This window comes from Nanorana parkeri, unplaced genomic scaffold (genome assembly GCF_000935625.1).
Source record: "Nanorana parkeri isolate BGI_ZX_2015 unplaced genomic scaffold, ASM93562v1 scaffold244, whole genome shotgun sequence".
NCBI lineage: Eukaryota > Metazoa > Chordata > Amphibia > Anura > Dicroglossidae > Nanorana > Nanorana parkeri.
Window position 1 is genome coordinate 1,335,197 of NW_017306512.1, and position 21,691 is coordinate 1,356,887.

At 40.7% G+C, this 21,691-nt stretch overlaps 1 protein-coding gene across 1 annotated transcript in view; it reads left to right on the forward strand.

The window, feature by feature from the left end:
* Positions 1 to 21,354, forward strand: part of LOC108787153 (cytochrome b5 reductase 4) — a 78,712-nt gene extending 57,358 nt beyond the window's left edge. Inside the window, exons 10-15 of the mRNA XM_018556626.1 lie at positions 3,211 to 3,351; positions 7,440 to 7,592; positions 10,171 to 10,321; positions 14,505 to 14,591; positions 18,376 to 18,540; positions 21,271 to 21,354. Of these exons, the coding sequence (XP_018412128.1) occupies positions 3,211 to 3,351; positions 7,440 to 7,592; positions 10,171 to 10,321; positions 14,505 to 14,591; positions 18,376 to 18,540; positions 21,271 to 21,325 (752 nt within the window). The 3' untranslated portion in view covers positions 21,326 to 21,354. The remainder of the gene's footprint in view (positions 1 to 3,210; positions 3,352 to 7,439; positions 7,593 to 10,170; positions 10,322 to 14,504; positions 14,592 to 18,375; positions 18,541 to 21,270) is intronic.
* The last annotated feature ends 337 nt before the right edge of the window (positions 21,355 to 21,691 follow it).

Below are 21,691 nucleotides of genomic sequence, written 5' to 3' on the forward strand. Positions count from 1 at the left end.
TCATATGCAGGTGGTGCACCCAGCATCTATGTTAAAATCCTCTACTAGACACCATCTTAGCCTAACTGCAGAATACAGCTGAAATGTTCATTTTAGCATTGGAAATGGAAGGAAATACTTTGCTAAGCGCTTAGGCTCAGTGTATCCTTTTTGTCTCGGTCATGAAGAACACTCAGCAAGCAGGCCAATTTGCGGCCTTTCTGTCTCAGGCATGAAGAACACTGAAGATAGCATATTATCCAAACTGTTCAGCATTTCCGTAGAACTTCCTCACTCTCCAAGGACCCAGAGGAAAATCCCATATATTTTCACAGAACGGGGCTGTTGTTCAATTGTAGGTTGGGATACCTCAAAGCACTTGCAAAAAAAGAAAACAAGAACAGCACCCTCTTTTAGTGTAATACCGCTCTTTATTTTAAATTGATATAAAAGCAAATTTGATACTCACAAGAGTCCGTAAATAAAAACTTGTAGGTTCATGCATTTTTAGAAAGCATATGCCACTAAGCCAACTGGACAACAGAGCATTAACACAGGCAATAGATAGGTTAGAGTTAACGTGTTTCACATGTGCCAGAGTTCCATGAAGCAAAGGGAGATGTAATCATCTGCCCTTAGTAAAAATGGCCACTGTGAGAAGAATGGAGAGGAAAAGAAAAACAAGGTATGCGAAGAATACAAAGCCGGCCATGATCTATAAGTATGTGTTTGTAGATTGCCATTACTAAACATTTGTTGTTGTTTTGAAAATATGGGTAAAGTTCCTCTTTAACAGTTGCCTGACAGCACTTGGGCAAGGTAGTTGGCCACTCAGGCACCAAGCACTGCGTTCTAGGAGGACATGAGGTGTCACATGTTTAGCAATACCCGGACGTATCTGAATTTTCAGGATGGCTCCACCATATCTTTTTTTCATTTCACAAAATTAGTGCCTGCTATATATGTCTATATACTGTTAGAGCTTTGTAAGTAAAAAGCCTATGTATTTTAGAGCTGGACATATGATTCAGCTCCCTCGTAGAGAGAGACTTGACAATGTAGTAAGTTGCGGGTGGGCTGGGATATTTTTAAGTTATGTTTTTATCCTAAAATGAGCCAACTCATTTGATCCATTAAGAGTCATTCTCATTGTATCTGTCCATAAAACCTTTGTAAAAGTCTTTAGGTATATTTTGGCATTGCAACATTTTAATAATAATAATCAGTGGTGGTTGCGTTTTGTTTATCTTAGCATTGCCTCCAAATACTTTACACCTTCTACATCTGAACATTTCAGATAGGATGTAGATCTGGAATTTGGTGGCATTGGAGGCCCTTGATTTCCTGATAGTTTTATATTTATTTTTCTCAAGTGTATTGCGGGCAATTTTTTTGCTTTTTCTTCTCCTAAATGTTCTTGCAACTCTGCTTTTTGACTATTTGTAACTAAACATTTGATTGTCCTGTAGTCACACCTCATTGTTTTAGTAATTTTCAGAATGTTGCATCTGTCTCAAAGGCCTTTTATAATTTTTGTCTTTCGAGTGTTGGATAATTCTATTTTTGGCCAATTTTACCTGAGTTAATGAATTGTCCACACCTAAATACAAGGTCTTAAATACTTTAGGCCACACCCTCCCTCATTAAGCAATTACATATTAACTGTAAATTGTTTCCTCCATTAAGCATTAAGATTTTATATGATGTCGAGTTGGAAAACAGTTATAGAAACAAAATGTCACAATACTGACTTTCCTAATAATTATGCATGCAAATGTATTCAGTCACCATCCCCACAATTAATTATGGGCTGGCTGCTTCATTCTGTGGGGATGTGTCTCTGCAGAAGGCCCTGGAAGGCTTGTGAGGTTAGATAGTAGAATTAATTCAGCAAGCTCTTAGGAAAACCTGATACAGTCTGCAAGAAACCAGAGCCTAGGAAGAGGATTTGTTATCCAGCATGACAATGTCTGCCACCATAAAGTCAGAACTGCATGAGAATTACCTAAAATGTCCAAGTCGGAGTCCAGATCTCAGTCCAATAGATAATTTGTGGCTGAACTTAAAAAAAGCCATTTAATTATAATCCACATACAGCCTGGTAAAGTTTACTTTTTTGTAAAGGGCAAAGTCCAAAATTGGAATGTGCAAAGCTGACAAAGATCTATCCATGCAAACTCAAGGCTGTAATTCCTAGCAAAGGGGTGAATAATTATGATATATACACACACATACTGTACTGTGCAAAAGGCCATGACAGTCCTTTTTTGCATTAGGGCCCATTTACATCCAGGTAGTCTGTTGCCGTGCTTTAAAGTGTGATGCATAAGGGCAGCCTATTAATTTTAATGGGCTGCCAGTGCACCACAATTGACCTAAAAATGGGCATGCACCATGTTTTTCCATAACAGTGCATTACAACAACGGCTAGTGTGTTAGACTGTGTTACCATGTGTTTTGGTGCACAAAAGTAGCCACCCTCCAGAAAGAAAGGAGTCGGCATGAATTCAGAGATGATTTGAGGATCTTCAGCTGAGTGATACACAAATAAGTTACATTTTGTTTAGTAGTTAGGGTACTTGAATGCATTTTTAGGATTTAACTCTTGAGTTTGGTGTCACTTAAACAACAAACAATGACATAATGTGTAGGTTGATCCTAACTGAATAACTGAAATAGAAACTGCCACAGCTGTGTAGAGGAAATAGGGCAGTGAATAACTATGCACAAAAGGTGAGGTTGTGGTAGATGTTTTGCCTTCAAGTCTCACACAACGGCAAAAATTGAGAATAGCAAGACCCAAGCGCTCTCCACCGGTCTGGTCTGCTCCCATCATGTATGTGGGCCCTTTACATCCTAACTGCTGGTCTGTTATTGTACGTGATGACAGGTGAAAAGGGGCATCTTTGTAGGACACACAGCATGGCAGGGAGGAAGGCTGCATTAAGGCAAGTATCTTCTAGACTTAAAGGGCTATTACACAAAAAAAACCACATACTACTAACATTTTACTGCTAACTGGAATTTATCTTTAATATATTAGGAATATTAATTTATTTGTTGTTCTTTATTTATGATTTTGCAGCCTAAACCCAAACCATTGGCAAGAAAGTAATATTTTACCTTTGAACTACTTTGGTGTATTATTTTATGTGTTGGATGACATGTATTTTTTTTATCAGCTGTACAACTATATGACATTCATGCATCTTTCAAATATATTCCCTTTAGGTCATTATTATAGGAAATGCAGGCTAACTTCAAAAATGGATGTCAGTCATAATACCAGGCTATTTTGCTTTGCGCTACCTCAGGACTGTCATCTTGAAGTTCCGGTTGGATACCATATTTACCTCAACTTAACTATTTCAGGTAATATAAAGTATATTGTATGTCAGTATGCACTTAAGAAATATCACACGGGCAGGAAGTCCTAACTATGTATACAGAGCATGTGTGTTACCGTTGTATAGTTTTTGACAATAACATTAAATATAATCCAGAAGGATGTCTACAGTGGATGCATCCCTAAAGATTTGTATGTATAGCACCAACCTGGACAATAGAATACCAGGAATGTGGTATTTTAAAAAATGCTTCAGCAGAAATTCAGTGTTGGTCAGCAGGGTTTGTGTTACAAATGAGTAGCTTTGAAGGCGGCAGTGTTGAGACATCCTGTTGGTTTGCAGAACTATATAAGTTCTAATTGTCTGCATCCACAATACCCACTATGGTGTATGGCAATTGCTCCTGCTACCAAAAATACATTAGGTAACAGATTAGCAATACGATTTGCTTGTGTCTTACTCTGCTTTTTACCAGCTAACATTTAGGCCTACATGAGTCCATTTATATGCCCTGTATCTTCTGCAAGTTTGGCTATAAAGGATTTTTTGGTGTTTCCTTCAACATTGGTGGCATACAATCCTTCCAGTCAAGCCTCCCAATGCTGCACATGTAGACTGAATGGAAGGCCCGTTCTGTGATAAAGTAGATCGTACTTCTTCCCTGGGTGTAGTCTCTTAAGGGCAGAATATATAACTATATACAGTTTCCTGTCAATATATATGCACAGGACTTTGTGGCTAAAGTGCTGGATTGAGGAACTCGCTTGCAAGGAGCATTTGCTGCGCCAGGCCTAGTGGAATAACATCTTCTTCTTGGTTCCACCCTTGATGAATTCTACTGGGAGCTAGAGTAATCCTCTCCCCCAGTGGAAAAGGACTAAGGCATAGACCCACAAGTCATCTACATCTGTTACTTCACAGAAGTATCCTTTAGGCATCACATCTACCTCCATGTCAAGACCTGTCAAGCTGAGCTGTCCAACTACCTGCAAGACCTGACACACTAATTTGTGAAATCCACCAGCAAGCCCTCCTCGACATGAAGATGAGCTCTCACTTTCTGGAATGTATGGATGTCTGTATGCGGACGCCTGGAAAACTTGCATCCTGGTTGCTTAGGTGCAAGAGGTGGTGTCTAACTCAAGCATCTTTTTCTACCCTGTCCTTGCTTTCTAACATCCAGTCCCTCCTGTTCCCTTAGCACCTTGCCAATCTCCATCGGGCATTCCAGACTCTTGGACCAAGGGATCATTGCCCAGTTTCTGCTATGGATTGGTTTTGGTGGCCCCAAACTATTCACTGTTCCCATGCCAAAAGGGGGTAACTCAATCTAGACCTTAAGGTTTAAAATCCTCTCATTTTGAGTCTGAAAAATTCTGCAGTGAAACTTTGAGATCTGTCATCCTTCCTTCCTTTTACCAGGGAGACTTTCTGGCCTTGTTGGACATTTTATATGTTTCCATCTTTCCAGTGTATCAGTACTTTCTCAGCTTTGAAGTCTGGCCAGTTCATGGCCCTTCCATTCAGCCTCTCCTCTGCACCATAGTTGTTCACCAAGATGCTGGCTCCAGTGTTGGACATCTTGTGCTCTTGAGATAGTGGGCTTCTTGGGCGACCTCCTCTTGTTTGAAGAAACTTTTGGCAAGGGCTCTGGGGACAATGTCTCTCAGACTAGTTCAGGTGAATCCTCAATCTGGTTTCAACTCATCACTTTTAGTATCTGGGGCCTGTCCTGAAAACATATTGGATCAGGTGTTCCTTTACCAGGGGAAACATCAGAATCTCCAGTCTCAGGTTCATGCATTCCAATCCAGGAGCTGCCCGAGTCTCAGTTTTGCAAAAGAGTCTTCGGATTGATTGTAGCTTCTTTTGAAACAGTTCCATTTTATCAGTTCCACTCCAGTCTGCAAGGCAACATTCCGCCTTCATGTGACAAATTATTCTTGATTTTGGACAGACTGCTTTGTTTAACACCAAGAACCAGACTATCTCCATCTTATGGAAAATTCCTGTACTTTGGAAAAGTTTTACAATGGATGTTGTCTTGTTGGGGTGTGGAGGAGCTCTGTGCCATCCATCTTTGCAGGGGACTTGGTCTTTGGTAGAATCTCCTCTTCCCTATTAACATCTTGGATCTTTAAACAATTTAGCTATTTCTTCATCGTTGGACTGACCTGTTATTGTGCCATTCATTCCAGATCCAGTCAGACAATTGCACGGCGATGGTGTACATCAGTTTTTAGGGAGAGTGGTCTCTAAGCCCAGAGGTGTTACAAGACCGGTGTCACAGACACGGGACACCAGATATGGAGCTGCTGGCCTTCAAGACCATTTTAAATGAGCTTTGGCTCTTGGCGTTTAGCTCTTCCTTGTTAGTACCAATTACTTTGCCAGCCTTTTGTTGCTCTGTCTTAACTTTTTAGAGATCTGCTTCTATTGCCATTTATTTAAAAATTACCTTATTTTTTTCTTAAAATGGTACATTTCCTCAGTTTAAACATTTGATATGTTTTCTATTTTCTATTGTGAATAAAATCTGGGTTTATGAGATTTGCAAATCATTACATTCTGTTTTTATGTAGATTTTTACACAGTTTCCCAACTTTTTTGGAAATGGAGTTGTAGATAATATTCGCTTTCACAGATTAGTGTTTTCTTTTTATTTTACATTTCAGCAACCATTTTCCAGTATACATGAATGTTTCTTTGGCCAGTACTTCCAGTTTTTCTTGTCTTTTTTTATCTCTAGCATTGCTCAAATCTTTGTCATATCTGTGTAACAATCGTGTTTGGGAAAGTTAATTTAATGTGCCCAAAGGTAATCACTGCTCCATTTAACTGATTATGTTCAGAAAAGTAAACAAACTTGTGGTTTGCGACATCTGCAGAAATGTTTTGGCTATCTGATCTGGCCATACACTGTACACTTTGATTTTACATCTTCTATACACCTTAAAATTTACTTAAAAACGACATAATACGGACCACAGTTCTCCGGATTCCCTTATCCGGGCTGTCCCTCTTTTCTCTTGATATTCTCCTGTTTCAAGAAACCCCGAGATCCTGAGACCACTAAACCTGACCGCTTCAGAAGACCTGTAATCTCCATACTTCTCCATTATATGCATCACAGTATTGTTTACTGTACTTTATATGATATACCGTATTTTTCCGTGTATAAGACGCTACTTTTTCATAAAAATCTTTATCTAAAAATAGAGGTGCGTCTTATACACGGGGGCCGCGGTTTTGAAAGTGCAGATACCACTGCAAACTAGCCTCACGGATTGCAGAGACAACATAACAGTTCTCCTCCAGTCATAAATCTTTTGATGTCTGAGCAGTAATGTCTGAGCATTCTGTGTCCATAAAAATGTCAAAGTGAAAAACAACCTGTAAACTCTCTAAACTCATGGTATGGTGTCGAACAAGAGGTGATTGTGAAGTCCTTCAAGAAATGTGGAATCAGCAATGCCAGGGACGGAACTGAGGATGATCTTGTATATATAGACAGTGACTCAGCAGACAGCAGTGATGCAGCAGAAGTTGAAGAAACTGATATGTTTGAAGCTAAAAGTGATGAAGAAACCAGTGATGCAACAGAGGCTGAATAAAGTGATTGGCTCAGAGGTAAGTGTGATGCATAATATCATTTAAAATATTGACTTCTGAATTTTGGGTAAGAAAAGTTGGGGGCGTCTTATACATGGGGGCGTCTTATAGACGGAAAAATACGGTACATTGTTAAAATTCAATAAAAACGTTGAAATTGAAAAAAAAACTACATAATACAAAGACATACCTTAACAATGCATTCAGTTTGTGTCCACTCAGGCAGGCCTTTGTGCTTTGTAGTTGTTGGTAGATATAAATCAGATTGCATAGTGTAACTGGATTGATTTTTCCTGCTGAGCTCTTATCAATTTCCTCCCAAATAAGCTAGTGCTTACACATACACACTCCAGCAGTCCTCATTGTACTTGTCTATGGAAAGCATTTTGACATCTCTGGCTGCTTTTTGGCATAGAGGGGTTGCTTTGTTGTATTTGCATAAACTAAATGTGTAACTAAATTCTGAACCACATATTAAACAAATATAACCATTTGTTTTAGGTGTGGACGTGGTTAAACCATATACACCAGTTTCCCAGACCTTAGAGTCAGATCAACAACAAACATCTCACAATAATGAAAAGTGCGTCTATATAATGATCAAAATCTACCCAAATGGAAGTTTCACACCCATGCTTGACAACATGCAAATAGGTAAGAGTCTTATGCTTTATTCTTCTAAAGATAATAATATCAGTGACATGGGCATGGATGCAAGGGTGGTTGGATGAAGGAACTTTAAGACTATTCATAGTCTGTCTGCTGTCTGGCCACTGTCCAATTTTCTACTAGAGCAGTGTTTAACACAGCACTGACAATCGGGCAGCCTAACTGGTGCTTCAAGGCCATACCTAATCACAGGCCAGTGAATCTGATCTCAGTGGAGCACTCAGGTTAAGGTCAACAATTTAAGTGGCTAAAAAGCCTCTGACCAAACTGCAACAACGATGAAGTCCCTTCCGGACGCTGTCTGTCCTGGAACTACTCTCCCACTCATGGTGGTAGTGAAGAAGAACAAATGGCAGCCCTTGAGTGGATTAAAATGGACAGTGATCTCCATTGAGTGTCTATGCCCTATGTTGCTCTGCCACCGGAATTCTGCACGAACAGTCCCTTTGCAGTTCAACCCCTCCTGGCAGCTTGATACTGCAATAGCAGTACTATTCTTGAATAGTAAAACACTCTGGAACAGCAGATATCTGTAAAAAAGGAATCAAGGCAACTGGACTTGCTGTCATTTTCTTGAAGACGTTTCACTGGTCACCCGACTAGCTTTCTCAATTCAGAATTCTGCCTTGAGAAAGCTAGTCGGATGACCAACAAAACGTCTTCAAGAAGAATGCAGCAAGTCCAGTTGCCTTCATTTTTTTACAGATATACCATGACCTGGATGAATGACAACCTTCATAGACATCTGAAACAGCAGGATACTAGAACTATGGCCTACTCTCTGGGCAGCAGCATCTGCACACAGCAGCCATGTGGCACTGGCAAGTCTCAGCAGCTGCAGCACTGTAGTCTTTCCTGGCAGCAAAGTCCTGTCTGCAGCTTTGTTCTTCCTACATTCTCTGGGCAGCAGCAGAGTAATCAACACATTGCCCTTGGCTCCCTAAAATACTGGCCCTGGCCCTGTCCTGGGCTTACTCTGTTCCCACAGTTTCTGGCCACAAAAGAACCAAGCAGTACTCCTAGTGCACACTTCTCATAGCTGCTAGTCCCTGCCTCACTTCCCACAGTACTGCTTCTGCTGTCTGGCCACTGTCTCCTCTCTCCCTTCACGCAACTCTGTTTGGGTGGTGGACAGGGCTTATCCTCCGACTATGGCAGCGGCTAATCCACACCCTCCTTGTTCTCACTCTGCTGTAGATCCTCAAATCATCTCTGAATTCATGCTCACACTGTCCTTCCTTCTGGAGGGTGGCTACTTTTGTTCCCCATGGTCCCTGTGTGTGTTGTAAAGTAGCCACCGCTCCAAGCTCACTCCCACGATGGACTACAATCTCACGTTTAGTTTACTAATTTGTATTGCAATTGTAGGACAACACGGGAGAGACCATGGAGTGGTGGCTACTTTACAACACACACAGGGATCATGGGAAACGGCTTTTTGTTTGCCATTGTATATATCCTCCATTAGGGGGCAGTATAACCCATTTTTCTCAGAACAATTAAACCCTGTGTCCCTTAATGAACTCCCAAGAATCGGATTCTACAGTTAGTACAACAATCTTGTTTTGTCAAGCTGGGAAGATGCATGAGGGAGGACAGGAGGAGGCAGTTAGAGGCATACTGGAAATAACAGACAGGGTTACCACATTATTGTCCATTAAAAACTGAAGTGATTGGAGGAGAAAAAGTGGGTGTTGATCAATTATACCAACAAGGTGTATCCACAGGCCTTTCCTAGGGTGAGTATGCTTATTCAGTTAATTTGCACCATTGTCAGCCTCTCCCGCATACTCCCGAATTGGACCATGAGCAGCCGTATCGACACACAGTCCAATTACATATTCTGCAGTAAAAAAAAAACTGAGGTCCAGCTGCCAGTAGAGCAGTACGGGGGGGATTTATCAAAACTGGAGCAAACAGAATCTGGAGCAGTTGCCTATTGCAACCAATCAGCACCTCTCTTCAGTTTGCTCAGGTAAGATTTGAAAATGAGACACAGAAAATGTTTGGCTATAGTGCAAATCTGCTCCAGATTTTGTCTGCTCCAATTTTGATAAATACCCCCCAATGTATCCACAGTAAGTTCATATGAAGTGTTTACAGTGGGATGTGCACAGTGTAAGGAGAGTAAACATTAGTAAGTAAGGGTTAAACTGTATTTTTTTAACAAAAAATAATGCAGTTCTAGTTTAATTACAATGCTCTGCAAAACTATGTATTCTTTTTTGATGAGTTTAATTCTACTTTAAAATTGAGAAAGGCATTTTGCTTGCTTACTTGAGTTTTTGATGCTTACTTTTGTCGAAGGAGTTGTGCAAAAAAAATTGACAACTGCGGAGGCCCGCTTGTGAATACAGTAGCCTGGCAGGGGAAATTCCCCCATCCATGTTTATTGTTTTTTCTCGCCAAAAGATGCCAAGTGTATGGCCAACTTTACACATATGCACATAGTACATATAATACCATGTGCACATAGTACACAGAATACAATTTTTACATTATGGAGGAGTATTTCTTTAAAAAGCCTATAATTATTCTTTATTAGACTGTTTTATTGTCACAGGTGACTTTATCCTAATGAGCAACCCACAAGGATGTTTTAGCACTTCTCAAGTTGATGAAGTTGAGGATATTTTTCTTCTGGTAGCTGGAACTGGTTTCACACCAACTGTGAAATTACTGAGACATGTTTTAAATCACTCCAACATCCTAAGGTAGGTCTTAAATCATGTACGGTACACATTTTGATTTTATAGGTAACTGCATATTATCTTATCATATTTAAGGTGTATTTAAGATGCTTTTGAGCAATTTAAAGGTGCACAAGTAACACTAAATATCCTGCTAGTCTGCATGAATCTGTAACATTTCAGTTCCAAAGAGTAGTTAGAGTAAATCATTTTAAAGTGTATTTCCACTTTTGCAGTTAAATTCGATAAAAACCCCTCTATATGTTTGTTATGTGTTCCTATTCACACAGCATACTGAAAAATAACTTTAAAAAAATTCTTACCTTTTAGGTGTTTTGGTAAATCAGGAAAGATGGCTGATTCCAGGTTTCTCTAAGCCTTTCACCGTGGTCTGTCCTAATGGAAAGACTTGGGACTGACATTTGAGGATTGTGTTTATCTGATAAGCTTCATTAACATACAATGGACAAGCCACCTCAGAGCCCTCACAGCCCCTCCTAAGAGACCGTAACATACAGGGGTACGGGTACACTTAAATACTAGACCACACAGGGACTCTTATACACACTCAAAGGTTGAACTTGATGGACTTGTGTCTTTTTTCAACCTCAAATACTATAACTATGTAACATTTCAAAGAAATAGAAGCTAGAAGAAATGTTAACCCTTAAAATCCGAACCCAAGTAAAAGCAATTTAAACTGTAAGAAGCATTTTTTTTATTTGTTTTAGCGTATGCTATGTGAATGAAAACATGTAACAAATATAAAATAGGTGTTATCCTAATTTAGCTGCAAAAGTGGAAATACACTTTAAACATCTCTTAACTTAAGGATTTCTTAATAAATGCAGACATTTTTTTTTTATCTGCGCTCTCCCTAACCAGCAATCACTGCCTGGATTATGTATTCTGTTCAAAATAAGGGAAACTGTAACTAATCTTACAAGAATGCAGGAGAAACCAAGGCTTTGTGCCAACCCTCTAATTACCTAGTCCAGTGGTTCTAAACCTTAATAAGACCAGGGCCCAGTACGTGTTTCCCAAATCTTCCATGCCCCAACAGTAAAACAGAAAAAAGTTCATACTCCTAAAACTGCAATTATATCAGCCAGTAAGAGCTAAATACAGTCACAATATCACATACATTACCTCCCAACTTTACAATATCACATACATTACCTGCCAACTTTAGAACATAAGAAAGAGGGACATACAGTATGAATACAAAGCTAAAACGTGGCTTATGCAGCATGCTGCAGGAAAAGGCAGACATAGGTGCATTGTGCTGAATATTAGGCGTGACTTAAAGGGGTGTGGTTAAAAAAGTTCTGAGCCCACTCGCATTATACATTTCGCACACAAATACGTTAATACATACACTGATCTTTAGGCTTTTTCCTTTTGAAGGGGGGCGGGGGAGATAGTTTTAATACTGGCCACTGTCCTGAGCCACATCTTGTTCTGTCAGAAGAGGGCTCTGTTCCTCCTACTTGCTGTCACTTCTCCATCTCATTTTAGTGGAGTGTGAGCAGCGAGCTGTGTATACATTTAAGGAGGGATCAGCCCACTCCTGAGTCAGCAGCAAAGCACCCAAGACTCCTCCAAGTGTCTGGAGAGCCCTTCCCTCCTGTGTGCACTTCCAGCCACACTTCCTCCCCTTCTAATAGGGCCATGTTACATTAGTAAGCAGCAGTGACTCGGCTTTTATTCGGGACGGCTTATACTCGAGTATATACGGTATGTGTGTGCTGCTTCTGTAATATACTGCATTGCCCGCGCATGGAAACAAGCTGCACTAACACCATTTGCTGCATCTGTAATATACAGCGGTACCCTGCACTAGCAGGATGGAACCCACGGTCTGGCGAGGAGTGAGTTTCAGCCCAGCAATTGGCCTCGGCTTGGTGGTTGAGAACCACTGACCTAGTCAACATGCTGGCCAGTGTGTACTTGGATGGCATGAACTTTCAATAAATCTGATCTGAGACCTGGTCTTGCTTTACTGACCACCATTTCTGCCTTATGCCTTGTACTACTCTGACCGCACGTTATTGACTTCGGCCTGTTCCTGACTACTTACCTACCTTTCGCCTGGTACCTCACTGCCCGCCTGTTAACAACTCTGCCTGTCTCGACTAAGGATTGCCTGAAGACCCACTCCTCGAAGTGCCTCTCTTCTGTGCCTGCACCTCCCAAGGGTCTACCAGCATCACAGAGACTGTTCCTGGCAGAATCATCTGCATCCGGAACTTGTTCCTGCGCTCCTGTACTCCATTCAGGCGTTCTGGGACCAGAGTGGGTCTACCCCCGCATTGCAAGTGTTAAGATTTGATTTGCCTGGAATTCTGTTTTGTCTTTTGATTTAAATTAAGGTTGATTAAGGTTAAATACTGTTTAAAGACACTTCTAAATACTTTAATTTTTGTTTATATTAAGAACAGCAAAGTGATTCAAAAAAAGGTAATTCATTATCACAGTTAAGAACCATTGTGCTCATAACCGCCTGACATTAACCAAGTACCAACCAATTTACGTATCTGTTCAAATAATAGAAATCCTTAATAGCTGTTTGAAATCAAACCTGATCCCGTTCAGAATAATTCAAATACAGCAATGTTTAATCTGATTGTTCTCATTGAAAGGCATTGGTAAGCTATAACTGTTCATTTATCTGCAAAGAGCCGAAGCACAATGTTGCTTTAGCAGTCTGGCAGTTTGTACTGTAAATGGGAGGTTGATTACATTAGGCAGTAGCAGGTGTGAGCTGCAGGCGGGAAAAAAGGAACCTCTTTGTTGTGCTTGCTAAAACATATGATGCCATTTAATGCAGATTGCTGTTGTCATGAGGATAGAGATGTCAAATGCTCAGTACTTTATGTATCCATTTGACGCTGCACAACATTCTTAGCCCGGCAATGGAAGCAACTGTTTTGTGTAAGGGTCATCCCTAGCAGATGTCTCTGTGAACATGTTTCTATTAGCACTGATTGCAATGAGGCACTAATTGTATCTGCAGGCTTCTTTCTGCTTGTGCCAGTACAGTAATCATTCTGTCTCTGGACCTTTCTGCAGATTTTTTCAGTACAGTACTAATTCTTTCTCTATGATTAATTAATTATTACAGTTAATACAATTAATGATTAAGGTTGATTTCTAGCTACGCCCCTGCATGTTACCATTCATTTTCTGTACAAGGAATTACAGGAGGTTGATATCTAGACAGATTTAGGTACTTACAATAGTTACGAACAACAAGAAATACTGTACGTCTCTGCCGATATACATACCTTAAAGCGGACCTTTACCCCCTTCCACTGAAAATCACCCAAGCACGTAGCCCTTCGTGCTGATATGAAATCATCTTACATTCATTAGGTCAACAAAAATATTTGGCTTTTACCTACAATTATTGATTTTCCAATTCCTGGTCCTCTTAGGCATTAGTGATGTAGCCCTGGCCTCACAGATGAATCCTGGGAAGGTTGCATCAGCACTTCATTGTTGGGAAATCTCATCTGTAAACTGCAAAATCTCCCAAGATTTTTGGGAAAGGCATTTTCCCCTCAGATGATGTGCATTGCACACATGTTCCAGTCACATGTGCCAGAGTTCCTGTAGGTAAGGGAGATAGATGTAAATAATAAAAAGCCTACAATTATCTATAAGTATTTGTTTGTCATTACTTAACATTTCTAAAGGTGTATTTGTTGTAATTTTTAAGATAAGTTTGATGTTCCTCTTTAGGCTACATTTACACTTGCGATTGGGGCTGATTGGGTGAGTCTCACAGATTGTTCCATGAGACTCATGCAAAGCGTTATACAAAGCAAGGAAGGCTGACAGTTCTGCAGCCCTATGCATGTAATTAGACATGTAGGGACGTTCATCCGCTGGTAGCCAAAGCATGTCTGATTACATGTGAACGACTGTGGGTGCTGTCAGCAGTCATTGCTTTGTATAGTATTTCCCGGAGCTATTCACATGCCTCTCGCAGAGCCGTTTGTGAGAGCACCGAATTGGCCCCAATCACAAGTGTAAATGGGACCTAATTGTTATTTTTTTGCATCTGTCTGCATTTCAGCATTAAGATTGGCCATACACTGACTTCACAGGGGTATGATCAAATGAAGATTCACCTAACTGAAGAAACCACTGTGTAGTTTAAGGTAGCAGTAACTCTTTTAACTTTGTGATTTTGTACCAGCAGAAAAGTCAAATTGATATTCTTCAATAAAACAGAACATGATATTCTGTGGAGAGAACAGTTGGAGAAGTTGTCTTCAACCGACAGAAGGTAGACAATATTATTTCCTGTTTCCAGACCTGAAGTTAAAATTTGCATATAGGTACACTGGATCCACCTGCAGCTGCCAAAAAAGGTCCCTGATCCCCCAAATACTTTCTTCTCTCTTAGAGCAGGGCCTCATGAAATCCCTGTGGCTTTGCCTCATCTACATTTCTGTATGTTAGCCATGGCAGAGAGTATGTTCTGTGTGAGGTAGAGGCTATGACTGGCTGCTCGGGCAGAGGTAGCTAATCAGTCTTTGCCTCACATACATCTGGTCCTTCACTTTAGCTAACAGAAGTGGGAGTGATATAGAGGATAAAGGGGCTTCGGAGGACTTTGAAGTAATTTTTGACTCGCAACTGATTTTTTTTACTATATGAAAAAGTTGTTGTTGACAGGAAACTGTATTCAGGTTTTCAGGCCAGGCTTGAAAGTTTGTAACTGACAGTGTGCTGGTTGTTTGTAATAAACATATTAGCCATAAATTAATAATAATACTGAGTTTTTGTTAATTGAATGATTGCAAATTATTGCTTTAAGTATTGAGACATTACAGCCTTGTTTATGTACAAATAATTATTTATATTATCTGGCGAGGCATATGAAATAACCCCAAGATACTCTCTTTCCTGTATTATGTTTTATGAGGGCAAGTTACTAAAGTGCATGTCCACCGATGCTCTGTTTACTTGGGAGAAGCTTTATTTGTTCATTACCTGTTTCTTAGTGTTGCACCCATAGAGGGAAGATGACAGTTGCCCTTTCAGCAATCTCTTGGTGCGCTTAAGTTTAGCCTTTGGTGAAAAAGCACAGGGTGATTATATGATGCAGAATGGGTTACTTTACATTAGTGTTAGGGTCAAGGTTGGAGGTTTCGTGTAACTTTTAGGGTTAAATTCAGGGCTGCATATTAGGGGGTTACTTGAAGCTGAACTTAAAGTGTGTTTCCACCTTTGTAGTCAGGGAAATTCACAATCGCATTTACTTCAGAAACCTGGAGTTATTCATCTACATGTTACCTGTGCACCTAATTCATTATTGCTTAAAACGTGTTTTCTTGTACCTTGCACCACACAAACCAAATTCACATAACGCTTATTAGCACCTGTTCCTATCGTCAGTGAGAGCTGAAAATCGGAATTCACAAAGCTGTTCAGACACTTTTCTTATTAGGAAACTGGAGTCTGATAGGACCAACTATCACACAACCACACTTACTGGCTTAATATTGTAATTAGAAAGTGAATTTTGAACATTTGAAAGATAAAATGATAAAAGGTTGCCTTTATTTAAAGGAGAACTATGAGGTGAGTGAAATATCACTCATCCTCATAGTTTGAGCCGACATGCGACAATGAAACTGTCACACGTCGTCTCAATAGATCGGGAAGTGAGCGCACATACCGTCACTCGCTCACTTCTTGATCATCTCCCTGCAAGGAACCATGACTGTCACTCACAGCTCCCTGCAGGGATCCCCGCTCCGATCCTCCAGTGCTGACTGGCGGGACGGACGGGGGAGGGCGCGGGTACAGCTGGCTCTGCCTCTAGATAGCTGGGTGGATCTCGACAGTAATGTCGGGATCCGTCCCGGCTGCGGCGGTCCCAGTATACCGCGAGCTGTGGCTCGCGATATACTGAGCTTTGGAATTGTCCAAGGACTTGTAGCACACCTTACCGGACTTCCCATATGAAAATATGGGTGCTCGCAATGACTACGGATGGCGCCGTATCAAGTAAAATCGTTGTGTATAGATGTCACCAGCACTCCAAATATGACAGAATACGTCAAAGTTTTAGTGAATCTTCGTTTTTATTTTTTTAAGTCACTCAAAGTGGAATCAAGCGCTTCCGGGGCCGCACACGGTCCCCTTCATCAGGCTTAAAGTGAACATTTCAAAGTTTACACCATCAACATTATATATATATACACACACAAAAGACTGATTGCCACACAAGATACTGAGCTTTGGGTCACGGAAGGATGCTAGTATATGTCCTCCCGTGACCCTTAAGAGAGCTATGGGGGAAAACACTTACCCCCATAGATCTCTTTTAATACACCATTTATAATCATTTGTGTCTAACACTTGTTATAAAATTGCATATTTATTTATGTTCTACATTTTATCAAATTATTTGTATTATTAGAATTAATGTAATTTCTCCTGACAATTGACATTATAAAAGGTACTATTTTACTAGTAGATATTCCAATTTTAATATTGACTGGTTGCACCAGTACTTTCAGTTTAAGACAGATTCACAAAGGGTGAATCTGGGGCTATTTACTCTATTTGTCATAGATGCAAAAAAACCCTGTTCTTCTTAAATGAGTTCCCCCAATGTTTCTAGATCTTTAACCCTTTTTTAGCATAGACAATGTTCAGATCTAGTTTTTACAACTAAGTTCTGCCATCACAGTACAGTATATGTTTGTTGTATGTTCCTATTCACAGAACATACCTCAAATTAAAAATATATATTTATATTTTTTACGTTTTAGATGTGTCTGTGTAGCAGGCTTTTGCAGGTTTCGATCTCCATTTCAAAGTGACAGGAAACTGCATGTCCCCATAGAAAGACTGGGGACACTCTGAGCTTCAGGCCATTTACAAGGGAGGAAGGGGCGCTCCCTCCTTGGTGAATGGGCTGAATGTTTGTAAACATATGCAATATGAGTAACTAGGTACATCATGACTGTGATTTGACCATGACAGCTTAGATTACAGCCATTCAAAGTGCATTGGCTGCCTAAGTGTGTGATTTAAAGCCTTGGTTCTTAACTGGTGGGTCACGATCCCTTGTCCAGTGGGTCACTGCATGCCTTCCACTTTTCTAGGTGAGAGGCTCCTCAGCCTCCCCCTAGAGCAGCAGTGTCAGTTCTCGCACCGAGCAGCCATTCAGAATATGCTGCCCGATGCCGAGTGTCAGCTTGAGGTTGGGTGGGATAGGGCTTTGGCTGCGAGGGAGCTCCATCCATATGTGCATTGCTTACAGCTCCCTCACGTTCCCTGTAAAGGTGCCTAGACCAGAGTAGCGGCAAATTCTGGCACAACGTTACGGCACGCAAGGGAGCTATACCAGCAATGCACTTCTAGACGGAGCTCCATCTCAGCAGAGCATCCCACACTAGACCCCAGGCTGGGGATCCACTCCAGTTCTCATAAGGTAGGGAGACTGGGCGGACCTTAAAAAATGAACAAAAATAAAAGTGTGTGTGTGAGAATGTCTGTGAGTGTGTGAGATTGTGTCTGTGGTTCTGTGTGTCTGTCAGTGTTTTTGAGGGCCCGTTCACACTAGTACAGTGCATTAATCACACAGTCCCGTGCGCTTAACGCAACTTACCATGCACTTGCATCTATCGCACGTTCTGGTGTGGGAGGTGTGTTGCAAACGCACCTCCCACCCACAGTTCGATTGCCCACCCCAGAACGCACGGTACCGCAATGGCGTACGTTCCAGTGCGGTGCGACTTGGGTCACGACTTAATGGCCAAATACAAATGTGGGTCCTGAGGTTGCACAGATTGAGAACCACTGATCTAAAGTGTCGTTTATAAACAACACTCCAGAAATACAAGTTAACTTTCTTTTACAATACAGAGATATGGAGGTGAGTAAAGTGATGTTCTGAATTATAATGTGGTTATGAAGGCTTGTATATATCTTTACTCCCATGTATCCAGTTTTCTCTTGCTTAAGAATCCAACCTGGTTTTCTAGGGGGTTTCTGGAATATGTAGTGTGTGTATATGTAGCCTGTTATAACCAGTTTGTTCTTTTTCACAGGTTTGAATCACAGTTTGTACTCTCAGAACCAAGTGATTCATGGACAGGGTGCAAAGGGAAAATATCAACATCATTTCTTTCAGAGACCATTCAAAGAAGTAAAGATGATTCCACAATTCTTATTTGCATTTGTGGACCAAATGGATTTGTTGAGCAAGCAGAAAGGTAAGCTCAAGACTATTTGTGTGAAAATAGAATTGATAAATATATAACTAGATACTAGTGATATATAAAAATACCTGGTTTAACATATGCAGACAATAACCAATAATCTATTTATTAGACTGCCCATTTATAGATTAGATTAATGATCCAGTTGCCAAATTATGTCTAATATCTCTAGGAGTCCTCAGAGCTCCCTCCTTTTTTTTTATCTGCGCATGTGTAAGGTTATTTACACTGCATATATTGATGCACATAATATAGTACCTGATCCAATGGATAATGGAATAACTGTCAGAAGAGCCTTAGAGGCTACACTTGGATCCCACCCAAATGAAAATTGCAGGACTAGTCTGTGATGTGACCTTTCAGCACTGAGCTCTGCATGTGGCCGTCCCCAAACACTTGGTGTACTGGTCTATTAGCAGCAGTTTACTTTACAGTCTAGGGCCGTGATCTTGATCTCTGAAAACCTTCAGAGTATACCTGCAATAAGGGCAAAGATTGCCTGGAATGTGACATTTTGATTGGAAACTGCATGTGGTGCTCTTCAGTACTTAATTATTTTATTATAATTATTTATTATATTTTTATTTCTTAAAATTGTGAAAAAGTGTCAGGCAGGGCACTGGACAAAGCTCTAGGGACAAAATTGAAGTGAAATAGTTTGACACATAAGTGTAATCATAGGAGATTACATTGTATTGTGTGTATTCTGTGTACATGCAACTTTTCACTTTTGAATTTCCCGCCGGCTGTGATGCCCGAAAACGAAACTAAAAGTTAGATGCCGGCATCTGACTTTTAGTTTCATTTTCGGGCCGCGTACAGCAGAGGACGCCGCGCGCTCGCAGGGACAAGGTAAGTGTCACTTTTCTCTGCAGCCCCGAGTCTGGCTCGGGGTTACCGCTCCTGGTATGGAAAATTCACCCCGAGCCAGACTTGGGAATACCGCCAGGGAGGTTAAAGTGTTTGTTAGCTACAGAACACTTTCCAGACCTGCAACCATGGTAAGTTTTGGGAGTTGTCCCAGTATGATCATGGCTTATTACCACATTTCTCCTGTTATTTCCCCGAAAGTGTTAAAATGCTGGAGAACTAAGTGCTGCATCACTCATAGGTGTGTCGTGTCCGCACTCACACTGCCTCTTCTAGCCTTTTAGCATGTAGTAGTTTCCTGACACTGCTCTCCTTGCAAGAGTCATGGGTTTACCTTGGTTTGTCCTTGCTGTTGCCCCTCGGTGACACAGTGACCTCTGGCCATATAACCTCTCCTCTTACCTCACCGTTGTCTTTGACAGATTGTTTGTTGTATAAAGATAGCCCTTTGTGTAATCACACATGAGGAATCAAGACTGGCACATCACAAGTACCAGAATAACAATTTCTGCTTTAATAGGTGAACTCCTAGCTTTAAATATGTTTCTGCTAATTGTCTGTGAAGGTTCTCATTCATCCAGGTCACATGGTATATCTGTAAAAAATAAGTCAAGGCAACTGGACTTGCTGTATTTTTTCTTGAACACATTTCACTGGACATCCAACCAGCTTTCTCAATTCAGAATGACTTGTACAAAAAATTATCTGGGAATAAATATGGTGAATTTCGCTCCAATCCACATAATCTGTAAATCACAAGCAGGTGTTGATTGCATTTGCATAATTGGAGCTAGGAGGTGTTATTACCCTGCCCAGAGAGAGGTGTTATGTTTCTGCTAATTAATTTGGTCCTGACTGTGCATGCATTAGACCTGATCTTTAAGAAGACTTTCAAGGATAACCAATTAGTTGTCTACGGAAACTGAAATGCAAAACTCTTTAACTCTTTAAAAAGGTTACACAAGGTTGTTCTTGTTAGAAGAAGAGACAAAATGGCTACATATAAAAAAAAGATGGATACAAAAGACTTATTTTATATATTATCTTACACACCGTCTTCGTGTAATTGAATGTAATGACTAGGGATGCAGCCTGGCTTCCTGACAAATCAGGAAACCAAGCAGCCGGTCAGCGACAAGTGAAGGCGGCTTCCTAGCCAATCAGGAAGCCGGGAGACGGGTCATGATGTGCTGCACGACCTTCCTGATTGGCTAGAAAGCGGGCTTCACTTATTGCTAGGCAGCCTGGCTTCCTGACCAATCAGGAAGCTGGATGGCACGTCATGACCTACCACCCAGCTTCCTGATTGGTCAGTAAGCCATGCTGCCTAGCAACAAGTGAAGCTGGCTTCCTAGCCAATCAGTAAGCCAGGCGGCACGTCACGACCTGCTCCCGTTTTCCCGATTGGCTAGGAATCCGGCTTCATGATGCGAGGCAGCCTTACTTCCTGAACAATCAGGAAGCCGGGAGGTGGGTCATGATGTACCGCCCGGCTTCCTGATTGGTCAATAAGTAGCCAGGAAGCCGGGCTTCAATCAGGAAGCCAGGCAGCGGGTTATGACCTGTTCCCTTGTGCAAATACCAGTCAGAGGGAAATCTCCCTCTGACCAGAAGTTCCAGTATCGGGGTGTAAGTGCCTTCTCCAAACCCTTTTGTGAATAAACCTGTAAGTGTAAGGAAGCCCAACAGAAGCCCAGGGTCATTTTTTGTATGCTGTCTGGAGTGGTGATTTAAGATAATTTGTTATACTAGTGGATGTGCAGGTTTACTCATATGTTAAATTACTGGTTAATGTATGTAACATGTATGCATAATGTATTCTCAATTTAAATTTCCTTATTTACATTGTTGCAGGTCTTTAGAAGATCTTGGTTTTTCCAAAGAAGAAATTTTTGTTTTCAGAGAATGAGTATTTACACAATAGTGAATGGTGACTCATAACCTGTGCATCAATGTTTTCAATCACTAGACATACAAATATTTGCTGAATTAAGAACATACAGGTATCCGCCCCCATGTGCTTCTGCCCAAAATCAAAAGCATTCTGGATGGTTTGGTAATAGATTTGACATATGGGTGCAGATAACATTCTTCTCTCATTCATATACTGGAATCAGCCTTCATATGTGGGTCAGATAAAGGGGTAGCATATCTGAGGTTTTCTTCTTAAAAAAGACCAGCACTTTAAAAGCTCTATTAATGTCTACCTTGTCATTTCTATTTACAGATGTAGATATATCTATATATGTAGATATATCTATATATGTATATATAT